At 44.2% G+C, this 19,684-nt stretch overlaps 1 protein-coding gene across 4 annotated transcripts in view; it reads right to left on the bottom strand.

Moving 5' to 3' along the window:
- Positions 1–19,684, bottom strand: part of DGKD (diacylglycerol kinase delta) — a 202,331-nt gene that overhangs the window by 32,607 nt on the left and 150,040 nt on the right. For 3 of the 4 annotated variants that reach the window (XM_053709934.1, XM_053709937.1, XM_053709936.1), the window contains exons 17-19: positions 17,360–17,482; positions 17,183–17,282; positions 2,732–2,842 (exon numbers count right to left, since the gene is read on the bottom strand). In XM_053709934.1, the coding sequence (XP_053565909.1) occupies positions 2,732–2,842; positions 17,183–17,282; positions 17,360–17,482 (334 nt within the window). The remainder of the gene's footprint in view (positions 1–2,731; positions 2,843–17,182; positions 17,283–17,359; positions 17,483–19,684) is intronic. The other variant, XM_053709935.1, reaches the window with a different exon arrangement.

Here is a 19,684-nt window from a genome sequence, read left to right as displayed (position 1 = left end):
CGTCTGAAGAAAAACAGCAGAATGCAGAGCATCCCGAACCCTGGTAGAAACATCCCTTAAGCAAACGCTTGGAAAAGGAGACAACACCGCCTATCGTCCCCGATATGGAGACGACTAACTCTCGGAAGTAGACAAAGCCGCACGGCTCTCACTTCCTAAATAAAATTAAATCATGACTCTGGCAGCAGTGGGATCGGAACCCACACCTTCGAAGAGACTGGAGCCTTATCCAGCGCCTTAAACCACTCAGCCACGCTACCTAGCTCAAAGCCGCCAGAAACCCAGACGAAGTCCAGAAGTCTCTACTCGAAGGAAGAGAACCTCTAAAACAAACAAGTCCTAAAAGGACACTCCCAAATAGACCTTAGAAAGGCAAGACCACCAAGAACCGGCTGCATGAAGGACCTAAATCCTCCAAACCTCCAACCCCGCAAAAATCGTAAACAGAGCATGTTGCAGTGGATCTCAACAGAGCCCCGGCCAACTAGATTGATCCCCCATGCCCCTAAGCAAACCACGGACCATCAAGTCCTCTCAGGATGCTAGCTGAAACTTGTAAAATAAAAACAAGGAAAACACCACAAGTCATATTGTGAGCACTAGGCGCCCTCACCGGAACAGCCAGGCATAAAAGGCGCCATGTGTCTGAACTAGGCCTCAAAGACAGAAGGATTTATACCCAGTCAGGACCAGCCTGAAACCAAGGGCCCTAGCACTGTCAAGGCCACATAGAGTCTCCCCCGAGATGGAGGGATAGACAACAGACAAACATAGGACTAGCACGTCCCCACTCTTAAACAAACTTTTGTAAAAGTAAACAGTGCGACCACAAAATCGTGAGTATCAATTCCAGAGAAGAAAGTTCCCGAAGGAAACATTACAACAACATGAGCTCTAAACCAAAGAAAATCTATCCTCACCGGATTAAATAAAAGATCAGGCAACCCGTAGGTTATCGGCCAGGAAGAACGGACACACCCACAGGACCAGCCCAACAGGAATCCGAATCTTTCAAGCTCAGAACTGGAAACGGATACTCAAATATCAAAGACTATAAGAAGATTACCTCATTCCCCTATGTCTAATCATGCAAGCCAGTTGAAGAGGAAGACTGAGAAATCCCCCCATTAAGAGTGGGATCCTCCAGCAACGCCAAAACGTGCCACAGTAGAACACGAAGGTGCGCCAGTCTATGACGAAAAGTGCAACATACCTCCGCCAGGACAAAAGAAGACACCGGCCCCGAAGGTTGACCCCCTGAGGCCTCAGGGCCAGTCGCTCCCCCGGAGGGCTGAAATGGACCAGGCGATCCCACGTCTGACGAGCCCCGGTTAACGGAACACGGACAATATTGTAAGCACACTCCCGGGAGGTGCAGATGCGCCAGAGATATGGCCACGCGGAAACCGTGTCGTAACCTCCGGTGGGAACAGGCCACTCTTCATAGAAGGATAAGCAGTGTTTGGGTTACCTGCGTACCTTACATGCGTAGTAAGAGATGGTGGTAGCGAACTTGCCTTGTGGGAAATGGAATCCCCCGAGGCGGATGGCTCAGCGCGCCCCTGATTCCCCGATCTCGAGGAACAGAGCACTCTAAAACGGCATTCGGAACAAAACTGATGGGCATGTATCACCCGGGCCAATTCATATTCTTCGCAAGAAGTAGAATCTGAATCAGAGACATCCGTCTCCACAAAATCAGAATCCTCCATAACTGGGATATTGATTAAAAAATGGACCAATAAGAAAAATCTAAACGGCACCCTACACCCACAATGGCTGGGACACTCACCACCTCCTGAGAACCAGACACCGGCGGACCAGAATTTCTCCGTCGCCACACGGTCAGGAATCCGGAAATGGAGAGCTAAAAATGTGACCACGCCCAGTTACAAGGTAAACCGTGCAGTCCATGAAAAAAGCGTGCCCGACCGTAAAGGCTGCGTCACTAGACATAGACCGTTATGTTCCAAAATAGCCATGAGCTGAAGTATCACTACACAGTAGCAGACAGAATCACATAACAAACATGATTAAAAAAAAACCCTGTTCAATAACCCCCCTTAGGAGATATTAACCCTTGATTCCAAGATACAAAAGGAGTCTCACTGAGACCCTATGTTAAGGTTATCCCCGAAAGGTTGTAACCCCTCTCGGATAAACAGTTGTAATTACAATACATTCATGATGAAAGTAAAATGAAACGATCTTACCGGAATGTACGCCGTGGAACAGGAACATGGCCCTTCAAATGTGACAGATAGTAGCGTCGCTTCTGCCATGGACTTGAGAGAAGAAAGCAGGCAGCAAAACTCGTCAACGCTGATTGCTTGTGGAGCTGTTATTATGAGTCAGGATGGTTTCGCAGAAAGACTCTCCCTGCATCTCCGGATTCTAACTTTCACCCATGCTCTCACTGAGAGACTGACAGGACTACTTAAAACTCCAGTCCCATGCCGAAGAGTACTACCCTCCATAAGAGACTATCTAAAACTTCTGACACTTCTCTGCCAACCTCCTGGGACGAAAGGCAAAGAATGACTGGGGGATGAGGGAAGTAGGAGGAGTATTTAATCCTTTGGCTGGGGTGTCTTTGCCTCCTCCTAGTGGCCAGGTTCTGAATTCCCAAAAGTAATGAATGCAGCTGTGGACTCTTTCCATTTATGAAGAAAACACTAAATATTACTTGGTACACACTACTCTTATTACTTACTTATTTAAGTTCTCATACCTGCATTTTTTCGGGTGTTCGTCCCTTTTATTGTTGAAATCCAGAGATATTTTTGCATCCAGGCCAATGCCAAAGTAATTGTTCATCACGCACTTTTCTGTGTAACACTCCCTAAGGGTAATGAGTAATAATAATGCACTTGTAATTGCACCTTTATATTTTGTCTGAACACTCCCTAGGGCTATATACACTGCACAACAACTATATGAGAATCATAAAATAGGCTACAAATGAAATCACTCATTTACATTTGACAGAAAAAAAGAAACAATATGCTTTACTGTATACTGTAGTAAATTAAAACAAACTACCATATGACTTTTATAGAGTATTCAACAGGTTACTGTTTGCACAAGGAAGTTATGGTACAAACGAAAAGAAAAAGTGACCTTAACATTTTTTCCCCCGCTATGCAACTTAGTAGTTTTGCTGCATAAGTAATAACATATTTATGAAGTGTTTAACTTCTTATTGACACACCTATTTAAAGTTAACTGCATCTTCCACCAGTACCCATGTAAAGGAACACATTAAATCACGTGTAAAACAAGACCAGATATTATATTCAGATTATGATGCCAAAACAAAAGTAATGTAACATAAACATTCTCAAAGAGTCTTGGCACATATACAGAAAGCTAGTTAAAGGGACAGTTTACCCAAAAATTTATCCCCTTTAAATTGTTCCCAATGATCGAGTTTACCTGCTGGATTGTATTTAATTATTTACAGGTAGCTTATTTACCCTTATTTCGGCATTTGAAATATCTGATTTAGCCTGTGGAATCCCAACCTACACAGAAAGTTTCTATACTGGAGTCTAGGCTATTGAATAGCCCCCTAAGTAAACACAGCCATCAGAAGAAATTACACTTCCAGTGGGGTGTAGGCTATTTAAGTAATAACATTTTAATTTTCCAGTGTTCTCTCTAAGTATTGAGCTTTGGTTTACAGACAAATATAAGATAAGGAAGCAAGTGTGTGTACACAAAGTGATAACATAATGAGATCTGATATTATCTGCAAGCTCAGCCCATTTTAATAGGTTGTGGTTTAAACAGGTAATTGATATCCACAAATAAACCTGAAAATTCAATTTCTCATACATTTTATACTCTGCAGCTGGTATATATATATATATATATATATATATATATATGGTATAATTTTATATTTTTTTGCAGGTAGGTAGGTTTTATTTAAGGCAATTCTATGCAAGAGTCACAGTGAGAAATTGTGATTTGGAATAAAAAATATACAGAATATACAATATTTAGGTTTTGCAAACACATCTGTAGTTGCTGTTACAATTACACACCATCATAAAAAGACACTTCCTTTAGAGATATATCACAGTTATTGATGTACTGTTTTGTAAGCTTTAATAAGCAATGATTATTCATTTTACATATTAATTATGTAATTTAGTTGCAGATTACATTAAATATTTTTTTATTAAGAATATTGTAAAATCTATATTTTATTTTTATTTTAATAACCCGCCTCAAACAATCTTAATTATAGAAGAGACAGCCAGCGACATACTCAGTCTTTGCAGACTTGTCTCCCCGCGGGATCGCCCGCCTGAGCCGCTGCTCCATCATCTTCGATCATGTGCTGCTGCTTCCTCAGCCCATGAAGGGCCGCAGTAAAAGAAACTGCTTCCATTGCTGTAGTTGCCCAGTCTTCGAGACCCATTGTATCTAACATGCTTGGTCTCTAAATGGTAAGGGTCAGTATTGAGCCTTGTTGTTTGGCTCTTTGTGGGTCTGTCACTATCTCTATAGTGATCTCATGTACATAGTAGCGTAGTGTTTCGGTAACTGCTTCCTCAATCTCATTATTTTGATGGTACACTTTGTGCGGCTGTGGTACTCTATTATCGATTATTGTAGCTAGGACATCAGAAGGTGGCATGGTCACTGGGTGATCAGTAAGCATATTGTTTGCAATCGCAGTTTCTGTAGCGGATAGGGTCTCATTGGTATCAGTTGCTTTGATCCGCTTGGCAGAATCCTGCTCCCATATCTGTGCTTCATGCCTCCTAGTGGTTAGCTTGGGGTCGTCATCGTACGACATAAGTTCTAGGATTACCTCATGCTCTAACTCCATAAACTGGTTATTTAAGATGTCTAGTAGCCTTCTCTCGTGGCTAGGCCTCTCCAACATTATACCTCCACATGGGCTGGTGTCAGGGTGCCAGGAATCAGACTGAGACGAGAAGTGCAAAAATAATCACTCCTTTACTAATAGCAAAAAATAATAAAAAGTCCACAAGTCAAATAACAAGCCAGGAGTCAAAACCAGAGCTGGTAGTCAGACGAGCCGAGTTAGGAGCCAAATCGAATAGTCAGACGAGCCAGAATCAGCAACAAGGAAAACAGCAGAGTCAGGAACAAGCCAGGGATCAGGAACCAGGAAGGACGTCAGGCAGCCAGGTAATACACAGGAACTCTCACAAACAGGTCTGAGACAACGCAAGGGCAAAGCATACTGAACAGAGGCCCTTTAAATCATAAGTGATGACATCACAATTCTGAGACTGCATCCTGTCTCACACGGATGATGCACACCAGTCTGGTCATAAAAGGAAGTGCAGGAAATAAGCAGCATCCCCCACAATAGTCAGGAAGAGAGGTGAGTAAAATGGCAAACAAAACAGGGAAAAACCCTGACAGTACCCTCCCCTCAACGACCCCTCCCCCGCGGGAGGACAAAAGGCTTATTGGGGAAACGGGCATGGAAGGCACGGAGGAGGGCGGGAGCATGAACATCAGAGGAGGGAACCCAAGAACGCTCCTCCGGACCGTAGCCCCTCCAGTGAACCAAATACTGTACACAGCCCCTGGACATATGAGAGTCAATAATGCTGCTGACCTCATACTCCCCATGGTTGTCAACAAAGATAGGACGGGGACGAGGCAACACAGTGGTAAACCGATTACAAACCAATGGTTTCAAGAGGGAGACATGAAAAACATTGGAGATGCGCATAGCAGGAGGAAGGTCAAGAGCGTAGGCCACAGGATTAACCCGTCGGAGTATTCAAAAAGGAGCAACATAACGGGGAGCCAATTTATTGGAAGGCACACGAAGGTTCAAGTTGCGGGAGGACAGCCAAACTCTCTCAACAACCTGGTAGGAAGGCGTGGGCAGACGCCTACGATCAGCCTGGAACTTTTGGCGCTGCATAAAACGATGAAGGCAATCCTGAATCTGCACCCACATGGAACGGAGTTGCCGGAGATGCTCCTCCAAAGCCGGAATACCCTGAGACATGAATGAATCGGGCAACAAAGATGGTTGAAACCCATAATTCGCCATGAACGGGGATAACTTGGAGGAAGCATTAATAGCACTATTACAAGCAAACTCTGCCCAAGGTAACAGTTCAGAACAATTATTGTGGTGATCTGAGACAAAGCAATGGAGGAACTGTTCCAGAGCTTGATTAGACCGTTCCGCAGCCCCATTGGATTGAGGGTGATATGCCGAGGAGAAGGAAAGCTGGATACCCATTTGAGCACAAAAGGAACACCAATATCTGGAGACAAACTGGCTACCCCGGTCCGACACTATCTCCTTGGGTAACCCATGTAAACGGAAGACCTCCCGGGCAAAAATTGAAGCAAACTGAGCAGTAGGCAGCTTCATCAAGGGAATGCAATGTGACATTTTAGAAAAACGGTCAACCACCATAAGGATAACAGTATTGCCATTGGAAACAGGGAGCTCAACAATGAAGTCCATGGAAAGATGTGTTCAAGGACGCTCACCATTAGCAATAGGTTGAAGAAGACCCACAGGAAGACGTTGAGGAGTCTTATTCTGTGCACAAACTGAGCAGGAGGCAACATATGCAGCAACATCAGAACGAAGACCTGGCCACCAGAATTGTCGAGTGACAGACCAAATCATTTGATTCTTGCCTGGGTGAACTGCAGCTTTAGGATAGTGGTAAGTGTGCAAAAGTTTATTTCGAAGATTCTCAGGAACAAAACACTTACCACTAGGTTTCTCAGGAGGTGCATTGGTTTGTGCAGCCAGGATCTCCTCCCCCAAGGGAGAAGTCAAATTAGTACGTATGGTAGCCAAAATATGGTCAGGAGGTATAACAGGAGTAGGTACAGACTCCTCCTTGGACAGAGGCGAAAATTGTCGAGAGAGGGAATCAGCCCTAACATTCTTACTACCAGGCAGGTAGGAGACTACATAATTAAACCGAGACAAAAATAGCGCCCATCTGGCCTGTCGGGGCGACAAACGTTTTGCTTCAGATAGATAAGTTAAATTCTTGTGGTCAGTAAGAATGAGCACTGGCACGCTAGTACCCTCGAGAAGATGCCTCCATTCCTTGAGTGCCAAAATTATGGCCAGTAATTCCCTGTCGCCAATTTCATAATTTCACTCCGCTGTAGACAATTTCTTAGAGAAGAAACCACACGGATTCAAGGAACCGTCAGGCGTAGGACGTTGAGACAAGAGGGCACCTACTCCAGTCTCAGACGCATCAACTTCAAGAACAAAAGGCAGGACAGGGTTAGGATGAGCCAGAACTGGAGCGGGAGCAAAGGCAGTCTTAAGACTATCAAAGGCCTTAATGGCAATAGGTGACCAATGGAGTGGATCATTCTCTTTACGGGTCATGTCTGGATAGGTTTGACCAAGGAAGAAAAGTTTTTAATAAACTTTCTATAGTAATTGGCGAACCCCAAAAAACGTTGAATAGACCTAAGACCAACTGGGCAAGGCCACTGCAGAACTGCAGATAATTTGTCAGGATCCATGGAGAACCCTGCAACGGAGATAACATAACCTAGGAAGGTTACTTGAGTCTGATGGAACTCACATTTCTCGAGTTTACAAAACAGGCCGTTCTCACTTAGTCTCTGAAGAACCTGTGTAACATCAGAACGATGAGCCTCAAGTGTGGGTGAGTGTATGAGGATGTCGTCTAAGTACACCACAACACACTGTTGCAACATATCTCGTAGGACATCATTAATACATTCCTAAAAAACAGCAGGAGCATTTCATAGGCAAAAGGGCATTACAAGATACTCATAATGCCCGCTCCTGGTGTAACTGTTGTTTTCCATTCGTGGCCCTCCTTAATCCTAACGAGATTGTACGCTCCTCTCAAATCAAGTTTAGTAAAGACAGTAGCTCCCTTGAGGCGGTCAAAGAGTTCCGTAATAAGTGGAATAGGGTAAGCATTCTTAATGGTAAGACGATTAAGACCCCTATAATCGATGCATGGTCTTAACGCACCACCCTTTTTCTTCACAAAGAAGAAGCCAGCCCCTGCAGGAGAGCAGGATTTGCGGATGATCCCCTGCGACAGAGTATCGGCAACATACTCCTCCATAACACAATTCTCTGCAACAGACAGAGGGTACACCTGGCCCCGAGGAGGAATGGCTCCGGGTTGCAGGTCTATGGCACAATCGTAAGACCGGTGAGGAGGCAACGTACCGGCACGCACCTTGTCAAAAACGTCTAGGAACTCTCGGTACTCCTCTGGCAAATGAGATACTGAAGAAGTGCACAAGACTTTAACTGGTTTCCGAAGAAAAGTGGAAATACATTGCGGGGACCACGACAAAATTTCAGACCTGCGCCAGTCGAGACTGGGATTGTGCTTTTGGAGCCAGGGATAACCCATAACAACCAGAAAATGCGGAGAGTTTATCACCTGGAACTGGAGGGTTTCAAAATGGAGAGCCCCAACAGCCATGGACAACGGAGCAGTTTCGTGAGTAACGAGTGCGGGCTGAAGGGGCCTGCCATCAATGGCCTCAATAGCAAGCGGAATGGACCGAGGCAAAACAGGAATGGAGTGCTTTGATACAAAAGCACTGTCAATGAAATAGCCCACAGCACCGGAGTCAACAAGAGCCTGAGTGACTATGGAGGAGTCCACCCAGGAAAGGACAACTGTGACCAAAAGTTTCTCCTTAAGCGGTTCCGGGGATGAGGATAAACCACCCAAGGTCTGGCCCCGACAGGACCTTAGGTGTGAGCGTTTCCTGGCTGTGTAGGACAAGACTTCAAAAGGTGGCCCTGTAACCCACAATAGAAGCAGAGCCCCTCCCTCCTCCTAAAGGCCCTCTCCGCCGCGGAGAGATGCGTGAATCCCAACTGCATCGGCTCAGCAGTACCTGGTGACTTGGGACCAGGAAGCATGGGAGGAAAGGGAGGCATGGGTGGGAATGAACACGTAGGAGACAACGGAACAGGAGGCTTCCGCAAGCGCTCCTTGAAAGAGGGCCTCTCTCTGAGTCTGATGTCAATTAGGATAAAAAAAGACACCAATGCCTCGAGATCCTCTGGTAAATCTCTGGCAGTAACTTTGTCTTTAATCGCATCAGAGAGCCCATGAAAGAAGGCAGCAACAAGGGCTTCATTGTTCCAACCTACCTCTGCAGCAAGCATACAGAACTCAATAGAATACTGAGCAACAGATCTTGTACCTTGCTGAATGGACATGAGTCGTTTAGCAGCAGAGGAGGAGCGAGCCGGAACATCAAATACCCTTTGAAAGGAGGCCACAAATTCAGGGTAATTTGAAATCACAAGTTTATTTGTCTCCCACAAGGGATTAGCCCAGGCAAGGGCTGTGTCAGAGAGTAATGAGATGAGAAATCCCACCTTATCTCTGTCAGAGGGAAACGCCTGAGGTAACATCTCAAAGTAAATGCCCACCTGGTTCAAAAACCCTCTGCACTGAATAGGATCGCCTCCATATCGCTGAGGTAGAGATGCAGAACCGGACATGCTCCTGGTAGGACTAGGTGCAGCAGCGGAAACAGGAGCAGCCATAACTTGCGGGACACTTTGGTCCAAATGTGCAGTGCGAGTCAGCAGGGTTTGCAGGGCTAGTGCAAATTGATCCAAGCGGTGATCCTGTACATCCATCCTGGAAATGATGGCAGGTAAAGGTGGATTATTAGCACCATCAGGATTCATGGCCTTTGCGTAATCTCAGTGTGCCAGGAATCAGACTGAGACGAGAAGTGCAAAAATAATCACACCTTTATTAATAGGAAAAAATAATAAAAAGTCCACAAGTCAAATAACAAGCCAGGAGTCAAAACCAGAGCTGGTAGTCAGACGAGCCGAGTCAGGAGCCAAAGCGAAGAGTCAGACAAGCTAGAATCAGCAACAAGGAAAACAGCAGAGTCAGGAACAAGCCAGGGATCAGGAACCAGGAAGGACATCAGGCAGCCAGGTAATACACAGGAACTCTCACAAACAGGTCTGAGACAACGCAAAGCCAAAGCATACTGAACAGAGGCCCTTTAAATAATAAGTGATGACATCACAATTCTGAGACTGCATCCTGTCTCACACGGATGATGCACACCAGTCTGGCCATAAAAGGAAGTGCAGGAAATGAGCAGCATCCCACACAATGCACCATAGTCAGGAAGAGAGGTGAGTAAAATGGCTGCCAGCAGCACATGGCAAACAAAACAGGGAAAAACCCTGACAGCTGGAAGATGGCCGCTTCTTCGTAAGTCCCGGCACGAAAACAGAATTTATGTTTACCTGATAAATTCCTTTCTCCTACGGTGTGTCCGGTCCACGGCTTCATCCTTACTTGTGGGATATTCTCTTCCCCTACAGGAAGTGGCAAAGAGAACACACAGCAGAGCTGTCCATATAGCTCCCCTTAGGCTCCGCCCCCCAGTCATTCGACCGACGGTTAGGAGAAAAAAGAGAACCATAGGGTGCAGTGGTGACTGTAGTTTGAAAAAATAAATTTAAACCTGACTAAATGCCAGGGTGGGCCGTGGACCGGACACACCGTAGGAGAAAGGAATTTATCAGGTAAACATAAATTCTGTTTTCGCCTACATTGGTGTGTCCGGTCCACGGCTTCATCCTTACTTGTGGGAACCAATACCAAAGCTTTAGGACACGGATGAAGGGAGGGAACAAGTCAGGTAACCTAAACGGAAGGCACCACTGCTTGTAAAACCTTTCTCCCAAAAATAGCCTCCGAAGAAGCAAAAGTATCGAATTTGTAAAATTTAGTGAATGTATGCAGTGAAGACCAAGTCGCTGCCTTACAAATCTGTTCAACAGAAGCCTCATTCTTGAAAGCCCATGTGGAAGCCACAGCTCTGGTGGAATGAGCTGTAATCCGTTCAGGAGGCTGCTGTCCAGCAGTCTCATAAGCCAATCTGATGATGCTCTTTAGCCAGAAGGAAAGAGAGGTAGCAGTCGCTTTTTGACCTCTCCTCTTACCAGAATAGACAACAAACAAAGATGATGTTTGTCTGAAATCTTTAGTTGCTTGTAAATAGAACTTTAAAGCACGAACCACATCCAGATTGTGTAACAGTCGTTCCTTCTTAGAAACTGGATTAGGACACAGAGAAGGAACAATAATTTCCTGGTTAATATTCTTATTAGAAACAACTTTTGGAAGGAAACCAGGTTTAGTACGCAAAACAACCTTATCTGCATGGAACACCAGATAGGGTGAATTACACTGCAAAGTAGACAATTCAGACACTCATCTAGCAGAAGAAATAGCAACCAAAAACAAAACTTTCCAAGATAGTAACTTAATATCTATGGAATGTAAAGGTTCAAACGGAACCCCCTGAAGAACTGAATTTAGGATCCAAGGAGGGGCCACAGGTCTGTAGACAGGCTTGATTCTGACTAAAGCCTGTACAAACGCCTGAACATCTGGCACGGCTGCCAAACGCTTGTGTAACAAAACAGACAGGGCAGATATCTGTCCTTTTAAAGAACTAGCTGATAGACCTTTCTCCAATCCTTCTTGGAGAAAGGATAGTATCCTTGGAATCTTAATCTTACTCCATGAGTAATCCTTGGATTCACACCAGCAAAGATATTTCCGCCATATCTTATGGTAAATCTTCCTGGTGACAGGCTTTCTAGACTGGATCAGAGTATCTATGACTGATTCCGAAAAACCACGCTTCGCAAGAATCAAGCGTTCAATCTCCAAGCAGTCAGTTGCAGAGAAACTAGGTTTGGATGTTCGAATGGACCTTGAGTTAGAAGGTCCTGCCTCAAAGGTAGCTTCCATGGTGGAACTGATGACATATTCACCAGGTCTGCATACCAAGTCCTGCGTGGCCACGCAGGAGCTATCAGAATTACCGAAGCCTTCTCCTGTTTGATCCTGGCTACTAGCCGGGGGAGAAGAGGAAACGGTGGAAAGACATAAGCTAGATTGAACGACCAAGGCGCCACTAAGGCATCTACTAATGTCGCTTTGGGATCCCTGGACCTGGACCCGTAACGTGGAACTTTGGAGTTCTGATGTGATGCCATCAGATCCAAATCTGGAATGCCCCATAGTTGAGTTAACTGGGCAAAAACCTCCGGGTGAAGTTCCCACTCCCCTGGATGGAAAGTCTGACGACTCAGATAATCCGCTTCCCAGTTGTCCACACCTGGGATGTGAATTGCTGATAGATGGCAGGAGTGATCCTCCGCCCATTTTATGATCTTGGATACCTCCCTCATCGCCAGGGAACTCCTTGTTCCCCCTTGATGATTGATGTATGCTACAGTCGTCATGTTGTCCGACTGAAATCTGATGAATTTGGCCTCCGCTAGTTGAGGCCACGCCTGGAGCGCATTGAATATCGCTCTCAATTCTACAATGTTTATCGGGAGAAGAGATTCTTCCCGAGACCATAGACCCTGAGCTTTCAGGGACTCCCAGACCGCACCCCAGCCTAAGAGGCTGGCGTCGGTCGTAACAATGATCCACTTCGGTCTGCGGAAACTCATTCCCTGAGACAGGTGATCCTGAGTCAACCACCAGAGGAGTGAGTCTCTGGTTTTCTGGTCCATTTGTATTTGGGGAGACAAATCTGCATAATCCCCATTCCATTGTTTGAGCATGCACAGTTGCAATGGTCTTAAATGAATTCGAGCAAAAGGAACCACGTCCATTGCCGCAACCATTACTTCTATTACCTCCATGCACTGGGCTATGGAGGGTTCTGGAATGGAGTGAAGAACTCGGCAGGTGTTCAAAAGTTTTAACTTCCTGACCTCCGTCAGAAAAATTTTCATTTCTACCGAGTCTATTATTGTTCCCAGGAAGGGAACCCTTGTAAACGGGGACAGAGAACTCTTTTCTATGTTCACCTTCCACCCGTGAGACCTTAGAAAGGCTAGAACAATGTCCGTATGAGCCTTTGCCTTGTGAAAAGACGACCCTAGTATTAAAATGTCGTCTAGGTAAGGTGCTACTGCAATGCCCCTTGGCCTTAGTACCGCTAGAAGGGACCCTAGCACCTTTGTTGAAATTCTGGGAGCAGTGGCCAATCCGAAGGGAAGAGCCACAAACTGGTAATGCTTGTCCAGAAAGGCGAACCTTAGAAACTGATGGTGATCTTTGTGGATAGGAATATGCAGGTACGCATCCTTTAAGTCCACGGTAGTCATATATTGACCCTCCTGGATCATTGGCAAGATTGTCCGAATGGTTTCCATTTTGAATGATGGAACTCTGAGGAACTTGTTTAGGATTTTTAAGTCCAGAATTGACCTGAAAGTTCCTTCCTTTTTGGGAACTACAAACAGGTTTGAGTAAAACCCCCTCCCTTGTTCTGGTATCGGAACTGGGTGTATCACTCCCATCTTTAAAAGGTCTTCTACGCAATGTAAGAATGCCTGTCTCTTTATCTGGTCTAAAGATAAGCGAGACATGTGGAACCTTCCCTTTGGGGGAGAGTCTTTGAATTCTAGAAGGTACCCCTGAGAGACAATTTCTAGTGCCCAGGGGTCCGGAACATCTCTTGCCCAAGCCTGAGCAAAGAGAGAAAGTCTGCCCCCTACTAGATCCGGTCCCGGATCGGGGGCTAATCTTTCATGCTGTCTTGGTAGCAGCAGCAGGTTTCTTGGACTGTTTACCTTTGTTCCAGCCTTGCAATGGTTTCCATGCTGGTTTTGGCTGGGATGCGTTACCCTCCTGCTTAGTGGCTGAAGAGGTAGCAGCTGGTCCATTCCTGAAATTGTGAAAGGAACGAAAATTAGACTTGTTTTTAGCCTTGAAAGGCCTATCTTGTGGGAGGGCATGGCCCTTTCCCCCAGTGATATCCAAAATAATTTCTTTCAACTCTGGCCCGAATAGGGTCTTACCCTTGAAAGGAATGTTAAGCAATTTTGTTTTGGACGACACATCCGCCGACCAAGATTTTAGCCAAAGCGCTCTGCGCGCCATGATTACAAAACTTGAATTTTTTGCCGCCAATTTAGCTAACTGAAAAGCGGCATCTGTAATGAAGGCATTAGCCAACTTCAGAGCGTGAATTCTGTCCATGACTTCATCATAAGAAGTCTCCTTCTGGAGCGAGTTTTCTAATTCCTCAAACCAAAAAGACGCTGCCGTGGTTACAGGAATAATGCAAGAAATTGGTTGAAGAAGAAAACCTTGTTGAACAAAAATTTTCTTAAGCAAACCTTCTAATTTTTTATCCATAGGATCTTTGAAAGCGCAACTATCTTCTATTGGTATAGTCGTGCGTTTAGCTAGTGTTGAAACTGCTCCCTCTACCTTAGGGACCGTCTGCCACGCGTCCTTTCTGGGGTCAACAATGGGGAACATTTTCTTAAATATAGGGGGGGGGACAAAAGGTACACCTGGTCTCTCCCATTCCCTAGTCACTATATCCGCCACCCTCTTGGGTATCGGAAACGCATCAGTGTGTACTGGGACCTCTAAGAATTTGTCCATTTTACACAATTTTTCTGGAACCACCAAAGGTTCACAATCATCAAGTGTAGCTAGGACCTCCTTAAGTAGGGCGCGGAGGTGTTCTAGCTTAAATTTAAATGCTATGGTATCAGGCTCTGCCTGCTGAGAAACTTTTCCTGTGTCAGAAATTTCTCCCTCAGACAGGCCCTCCCTCACCGCCAAATCAGATTGATATGAGGGCACTACAGATAAATTATCCTCTGCGTCTGCTTGCTCATTCTCTGCATTTAAAACTGAGCAATCACGCTTCCTAGTAAAGGCTGGCAGTTTAGATAAAAATGCTGAAAGAGAGTTATCCATTACTGTCGCTAACTGTTGCATGGTAATCATCATTGGTGCGCTAGATGTATTGGGCAACGCTGGCGCGGGCATAGCTGGTATTGACACAGAAGGACAGGATAGCGAGCTATCTCCACTACCTTCAGCTAAAGAATCATCTTGGGCTATATCTTTAAGTGTGATTGAATGGTCCTTAAGCTGCTTGGACGCTATGGCACACTTCACACATAAATTTAAAGGGGGAACCACCTTGGACTTTGAACATATAGAACATAGGCTATCTGAAGGATCAGACATGTTTGACAAACTTTAACAGAACTTTAATGCAATAAAAATTATTTTTTTACAAAAACGTTACTGTCTCTTTAAATAATAAAAGTGCACACTTTATTACTGAAACATCAAAAAACCATTAAATACACATCCGATTTTAATGAAATTTTCACCACAGTGTCTTAATGCTTTGAAAAGATTGCACACAAATTTTCAGACCAATTAACCCCTCAGTGCCCAAACCGGAGCTAATAACAGTTATTAACCGGTTAACACAGTACAGTCCCCTGCCACAGCTTCCACTGTAGCCTTTACCTTCCTTAGGGATACATTTGGTAGCAAATAAACCTGTCTGGAGTCCCTTTCTGAGCCTCTGGACTCCCCACGTGAAGCTGCATGAACTGCCTAGTCAAAAAATGCTGCGCAATTGAGGCGCGAAAATGAGGCTTCCTTCCTCTTCATTCCAGAGTGGAGGGGCCTTTCTGACTAGAATAGGTGTCTAACCAAGTGCCAGGCGCAAATTAAACCCCAAAAGTGTTTTAAGTTTGAAAAAAACACCTTATTTATAGCCAAAAATGTGCTAAAAAGCAATCGATTAAGCCCACAATTAGTGTCAACCAGCATAGAGCCCTTAATATAAGCCATCTGTTTATACTGAGCGTAAGAAAAATGGCTTACCTATCCCAGAGGGATTTTCTGACAGTCTTCTAGCATTACATGGTCTTTTTAGAAAAATGACTGATCATACCTGAAGCAGATAAGCCTGCAAACTGTTCCCCCCAACTGATGTTCTCTGGTTTCAACAGTCCTGCGTGGGAACAGCAATGGATTTTAGTTACTGGTGCTAAAATCATATTCCTCTTAGCAGAAATCTTCATCACTTTCTGCTGCAGAGCAAATAGTACAAGCCAGCACTATTTTAAAATAACAAACTCTTGATAGAAGAAATAAAAACTACAACTAAACACCACATACTCTTCACCACCTCCGTGGAGGTGCTACTAGTTAGAGCGGCAAAGAGAATGACTGGGGGGGCGGAGCCTAAGGGGAGCTATATGGACAGCTCTGCTGTGTGTTCTCTTTGCCACTTCCTGTAGCGGAAGAGAATATCCCACAAGTAAGGATGAAGCCGTGGACCGGACACACCAATGTAGGAGAAAGAAGCAAAGTGGATTTTTTTGCTTGCTATTGTCTCTTAGTCACTGAACTTCGTATACTGGTTCTATGGACCATTAGACACACTAAGTACCCAAATTGAACTGAACGGTCAAATATATAGTAAATTGTAATATATAACCGGAGCTATAGCAGTCTGCGACAGTTCAGTTTCAGAGCTTGCTCCACCTCTAAGCAAATACGCTTATGTGTATGCAGCATATCTGAGGATCATTTTGTCAACTGGATTTCTTTGACAATGTAGCTAAAATAACAGGCTTGGGTGGAACAATTAATCAAGCTTATCTAGATTTAGTACAGTATTTGACACAGTTCCACACAGGTTATACATGAACTTCATTACTTGGTGTGGGTTTAAAAGTGGACAGAGATTTGTATAATGGAGTGGGAGGTAAGGAAGGTAACCAGTGAAATGTTTTGTTTATTTATGTGTGATATCACTAGTATGCTCGTATACTTATTTACAAATCGGTAAATATGACGTTCCCAATAAGGCAAAGTAACATATAAAATGAAAGAAATGACAAAGTTAAATGCTGCAAAATGCAAAATTATACATTTATGACAAAAGATACTTTCAGAAAACTAACTGAATGTAGATAATCAAATGCTTTGAGCACAATGGCAATCAAGGGGTTAAATAACTAATGTGCAATAGTTGCAGCAGTGATTTAACCCCTTGATATAAACCTTTGCCCTCTAACCTGTTACTTGTGCAGTACTTACTGTTGTGCATGGTATATGAAGAGGAGTAAAGGAAAAGGAGGAAATGTTTAATGTTCTTTTAAGTCTTTAAGAAAACTATATATAACTATATGAGGCTCCCTCTCACCGAACAGAAAGATCTCAGGTACTTAGCTGGAAGAACACCAGAGTTACAAACCTGGACAACTAAGATAACATCAAAAGCACCTAAAACATAAGCATCATTATTTTTGCGTAGCCGTAATGGTTCATACACTTACAGGTTGTCAGGTTCCGAGCTAAAGGGGTCAGCACTGATTAGCAGACGGCTGATGATAGAGTTCCCAGGAAGGGATCCAGACATCCCAGCTCTCATATCTACTATGTTAAAGAGAAACAGTGTGAGAGAAAAGCTTCTTAGAGTCAAGAAGCATCTAAATGAACACACATAAACTCACTTGGGTATCCAATCTTAGAGCTTAGCACTGGCAGATTGTCCTTCTGAGTGCTGGGTGCAGGAAGGGAAGCAGAAGCTCCCGCAGTCAGGCTACTCTTGCTGGTTGCTCTCTCAGGCTTGGAACCTTTTTCCAAAAAAACAAACATAGTCAAGAATAAAGTTATTAATTATTAAAGAGCTAAATTAACTAGATTACTGTAGGGATTAGTGACAACTCCATGAATTAAAAAAAAAGTAAAATATTTTAATATAGTGATGACAAGCGATGCTGCAATTTATATATCAAATCCACTATAAATGTTGAACAAACCAATCAATTTGAGGCATGATAATTAATATAGATGCAGGCCCTTTTAGAGCAAAATAATTAATTGCCAACATATTTAACTGCCTTGAATCATGTTCATCATAATAGAAATAGTAAGGCACACTTCCAACTTGTATTTATTGTCTAAACTCTACCATTATATCAATGATCTCATAAGCTAAGACATAAAAAAACAGAATTTATGTTTACCTGATAAATTACTTTCTCCAACGGTGTGTCCGGTCCACGGCGTCATCCTTACTTGTGGGATATTCTCTTCCCCAACAGGAAATGGCAAAGAGCCCAGCAAAGCTGGTCACATGATCCCTCCTAGGCTCCGCCTACCCCAGTCATTCGACCGACGTTAAGGAGGAATATTTGCATAGGAGAAACCATATGGTACCGTGGTGACTGTAGTTAAAGAAAATAAATTATCAGACCTGATTAAAAAAACCAGGGCGGGCCGTGGACCGGACACACCGTTGGAGAAAGTAATTTATCAGGTAAACATAAATTCTGTTTTCTCCAACATAGGTGTGTCCGGTCCACGGCGTCATCCTTACTTGTGGGAACCAATACCAAAGCTTTAGGACACGGATGAAGGGAGGGAGCAAATCAGGTCACCTAAATGGAAGGCACCACGGCTTGCAAAACCTTTCTCCCAAAAATAGCCTCAGAAGAAGCAAAAGTATCAAACTTGTAAAATTTGGTAAAAGTGTGCAGTGAAGACCAAGTCGCTGCCCAACATATCTGATCAACAGAAGCCTCGTTCTTGAAGGCCCATGTGGAAGCCACAGCCCTAGTGGAATGAGCTGTGATTCTTTCGGGAGGCTGCCGTCCGGCAGTCTCGTAAGCCAATCTGATGATGCTTTTAATCCAAAAAGAGAGAGAGGTAGAAGTTGCTTTTTGACCTCTCCTTTTACCGGAATAAACAACAAACAAGGAAGATGTTTGTCTAAAATCCTTTGTAGCATCTAAATAGAATTTTAGAGCGCGAACAACATCCAAATTGTGCAACAAACGTTCCTTCTTTGAAACTGGTTTCGGACACAGAGAAGGTACGATAATCTCCTGGTTAATGTTTTTGTTAGAAACAACTTTTGGAAGAAAACCAGGTTTAATACGTAAAACCACCTTATCTGCATGGAACACCAGATAAGGAGGAGAACACTGCAGAGCAGATAATTCTGAAACTCTTCTAGCAGAAGAAATTGCAACTAAAAACAAAACTTTCCAAGATAATAACTTAATATCAACGGAATGCAAGGGTTCAAACGGAACCCCCTGAAGAACTGAAAGAACTAAATTGAGACTCCAAGGAGGAGTCAAAGGTTTGTAAACAGGCTTAATTCTAACCAGAGCCTGAACAAAGGCTTGAACATCTGGCACAGCGGCCAGCTTTTTGTGAAGTAACACAGACAAGGCAGAAATCTGTCCCTTCAGGGAACTTGCAGATAATCCTTTTTCCAATCCTTCTTGAAGGAAGGATAGAATCCTAGGAATCTTAACCTTGTCCCAAGGGAATCCTTTAGATTCACACCAACAGATATATTTTTTCCAAATTTTGTGGTAAATCTTTCTAGTTACAGGCTTTCTGGCCTGAACAAGAGTATCGATAACAGAATCTGAGAATCCTCGCTTCGATAAGATCAAGCGTTCAATCTCCAAGCAGTCAGCTGGAGTGAAACCAGATTCGGATGTTCGAACGGACCCTGAACAAGAAGGTCTCGTCTCAAAGGTAGCTTCCAAGGAGGAGCCGATGACATATTCACCAGATCTGCGTACCAAGTCCTGCGTGGCCACGCAGGAGCTATCAAGATCACCGACGCCCTCTCCTGATTGATCCTGGCTACCAGCCTGGGGATGAGAGGAAACGGCGGGAACACATAAGCTAGTTTGAAGGTCCAAGGTGCTACTAGTGCATCCACTAGAGCCGCCTTGGGATCCCTGGATCTGGACCCGTAGCAAGGAACTTTGAAGTTCTGACGAGAGGCCATCAGATCCATGTCTGGAATGCCC

The sequence above is a fragment of the Bombina bombina genome, chromosome 4, assembly GCF_027579735.1.
Source record: "Bombina bombina isolate aBomBom1 chromosome 4, aBomBom1.pri, whole genome shotgun sequence".
Lineage (NCBI taxonomy): Eukaryota > Metazoa > Chordata > Amphibia > Anura > Bombinatoridae > Bombina > Bombina bombina.
Note: the sequence above shows the minus strand (reverse complement) of the source record. Positions and strands in the feature narration are given on the sequence as shown.